General features: G+C 63.6%; 1 protein-coding gene across 1 annotated transcript in view; it reads left to right on the forward strand.

Annotated features, from left to right (window-relative positions):
- Window positions 1-158: 158 nt before the first annotated feature.
- Window positions 159-1,804, forward strand: part of LOC104404630 (ubiquitin-like modifier-activating enzyme 1) — a gene marked incomplete at its 3' end in the record, with an annotated part of 2,791 nt that continues 1,145 nt past the window's right edge. Inside the window, exons 1-6 of the mRNA XM_010013102.1 lie at window positions 159-484; window positions 674-764; window positions 848-989; window positions 1,088-1,185; window positions 1,279-1,425; window positions 1,505-1,702. Of these exons, the coding sequence (XP_010011404.1) occupies window positions 159-484; window positions 674-764; window positions 848-989; window positions 1,088-1,185; window positions 1,279-1,425; window positions 1,505-1,702 (1,002 nt within the window). The remainder of the gene's footprint in view (window positions 485-673; window positions 765-847; window positions 990-1,087; window positions 1,186-1,278; window positions 1,426-1,504; window positions 1,703-1,804) is intronic.

Raw genomic sequence — 1,804 nt, forward strand, 5'->3', positions numbered from 1 at the left:
CAGACATGTGGGGTCCTGGTAAGGAATGTGGGATGGGAGGTCCCTGTCATGGGTACAGCCCATGGAGCCCCTCATTGTCATGGGTAGGGCCCACGGGGTGTCCTGTATCACAGGTATGGTCCTCATCAGAGGGCCCCCACCAGTGTGGGCAGGGCCCCATGGAGCATTCTGCAATGGTAAGCAGCACCCCAAACCTGCCATATGCCCACCGACAGTTCCTTCTGCGGGAGAGCGACATAGGGCAGAACCGAGCCGAGGCATCCCGGCAGGCCCTGGCCGAGCTGAACCCCCGCGTAGCAGTGGTGGCTTACACCGGGGAGCTGTCGGAGGCCTTCCTCACCTCCTTCCAGCAGAGCCCATGCACAGCGCATGCACACGTGGTGGTGCTGACCGAGTCCTCGCTGGAAGAGCAGATCCGCATTGGGGACTTCTGCCATGCCCAGGGCATCTGCTTCATCGTGGCTGATGCTAAGGGGCTGGCAGGGTAAGGGTCTCTGCTACAGGGTCCTGCCACTGGCTCTGGGTCATCTTGTCTCCAGAGCCCCCAGCCCTGCTCTGCAGCCCATCTCCCCATCCCACTGGCGCATGACTGCTCAGCCCAGGCAGGACCTGGCAGTGCTCAGGCAGCTTGGTGAGGTGGCTCCTCCAGCAAAGCCTCATTGGTCCTCCCCAGGCAGCTGTTCTGCGACTTCGGGGAGCGCTTCATCGTTGATGACCCAGCAGAAGGGGATCCGGTATGTGCTGCCGTGAAGCACATCTCCAAGGTAGGAGGACAGCTCTCACAGGCTCCCCCGAAACACTGCCGCGTCCTCCAGGACCCCCACCTCACATCCCTTCCCCTCCTCAGGGCAACCCGGGCATAGTGACATGCACGGGGATGGAGGGCAGCCGTGGCCACCTCTTCAGCGACGGTGACCTGGTGACGTTTTCTGGTGTGGAGGGGATGACGGAGCTGAATGGCCAGGAGCCTGCTCCCGTGCGTGTGATGGGTGAGCCACCAGGGAATCCTGGCTCCTCTGGCCCAGGTTTGGTGAACTCGCTGGGTCCTTGGTGGTGACTGTGATACTCATCCTCCTCTCGTCCCCAGATGCTTTCAGGCTGAAGATCGGCGACACCAGCTCCTTCTCACACTACCGCTGCAGGGGCCTGGTTTCGCAGGTGCGGCTGCCCCAAGTGCACTTTCACGTAAGTCCCGCCTTGGTCCCACGGTGCTGCCACATCCTGCCATGCCCTGGCCTGGCTGACGTGCTCACCCCAGCCCTGGTGCTGTGCTGGCAGAAGCCCCTGTCCCAGGCACTGGCAGAGCCCAAGATCCAAGTGGCAAATCCTGAGGAGCTGCCGCGCAGCCGCAGCCTGCATGCTGCCTTCCAGGCACTGCACACTTTCCGTGAGGAGAAGGGTTGCCTGCCCCAGCCAAGGGCACTGGTGAGTCCCTGTCCTGTCCCTGCCCGCTCCCCTGGCTCCCACCACCCTGCCTGGGCTGCCCTCGCCCCTCCATCTGCAGGCAGATGCTGAGCGGGTGCTGGAGCTGGCGCAGAGCCTGGCAGTGCAGCCAGGTTCCCTGGACGAGGACATCGTGCGAGCCTTTGCCAGCGTCAGTGCAGGGGATCTGTGCCCTGTGGCTGCTGTCATTGGGGCCATGGCAGCCCAGGAGGCCCTGAAGGTGAGCAGGATGGGGTTCCCGGGCCCTGGGGTCCTACTGGTTGTGCTCTGCAGCATCTGCTGACCACGAGAGGGCACTTGCTGCCTGCCTGAGGACACCGGGCTGAGCAGCAAGGCTGGTCTGGGTTATGGGGAACCTGGT

Source organism: Nestor notabilis, unplaced genomic scaffold (assembly GCF_000696875.1).
Source record: "Nestor notabilis isolate BGI_N333 unplaced genomic scaffold, ASM69687v1 scaffold25544, whole genome shotgun sequence".
In the NCBI taxonomy this organism is placed as follows: Eukaryota; Metazoa; Chordata; class Aves; order Psittaciformes; family Psittacidae; genus Nestor; species Nestor notabilis.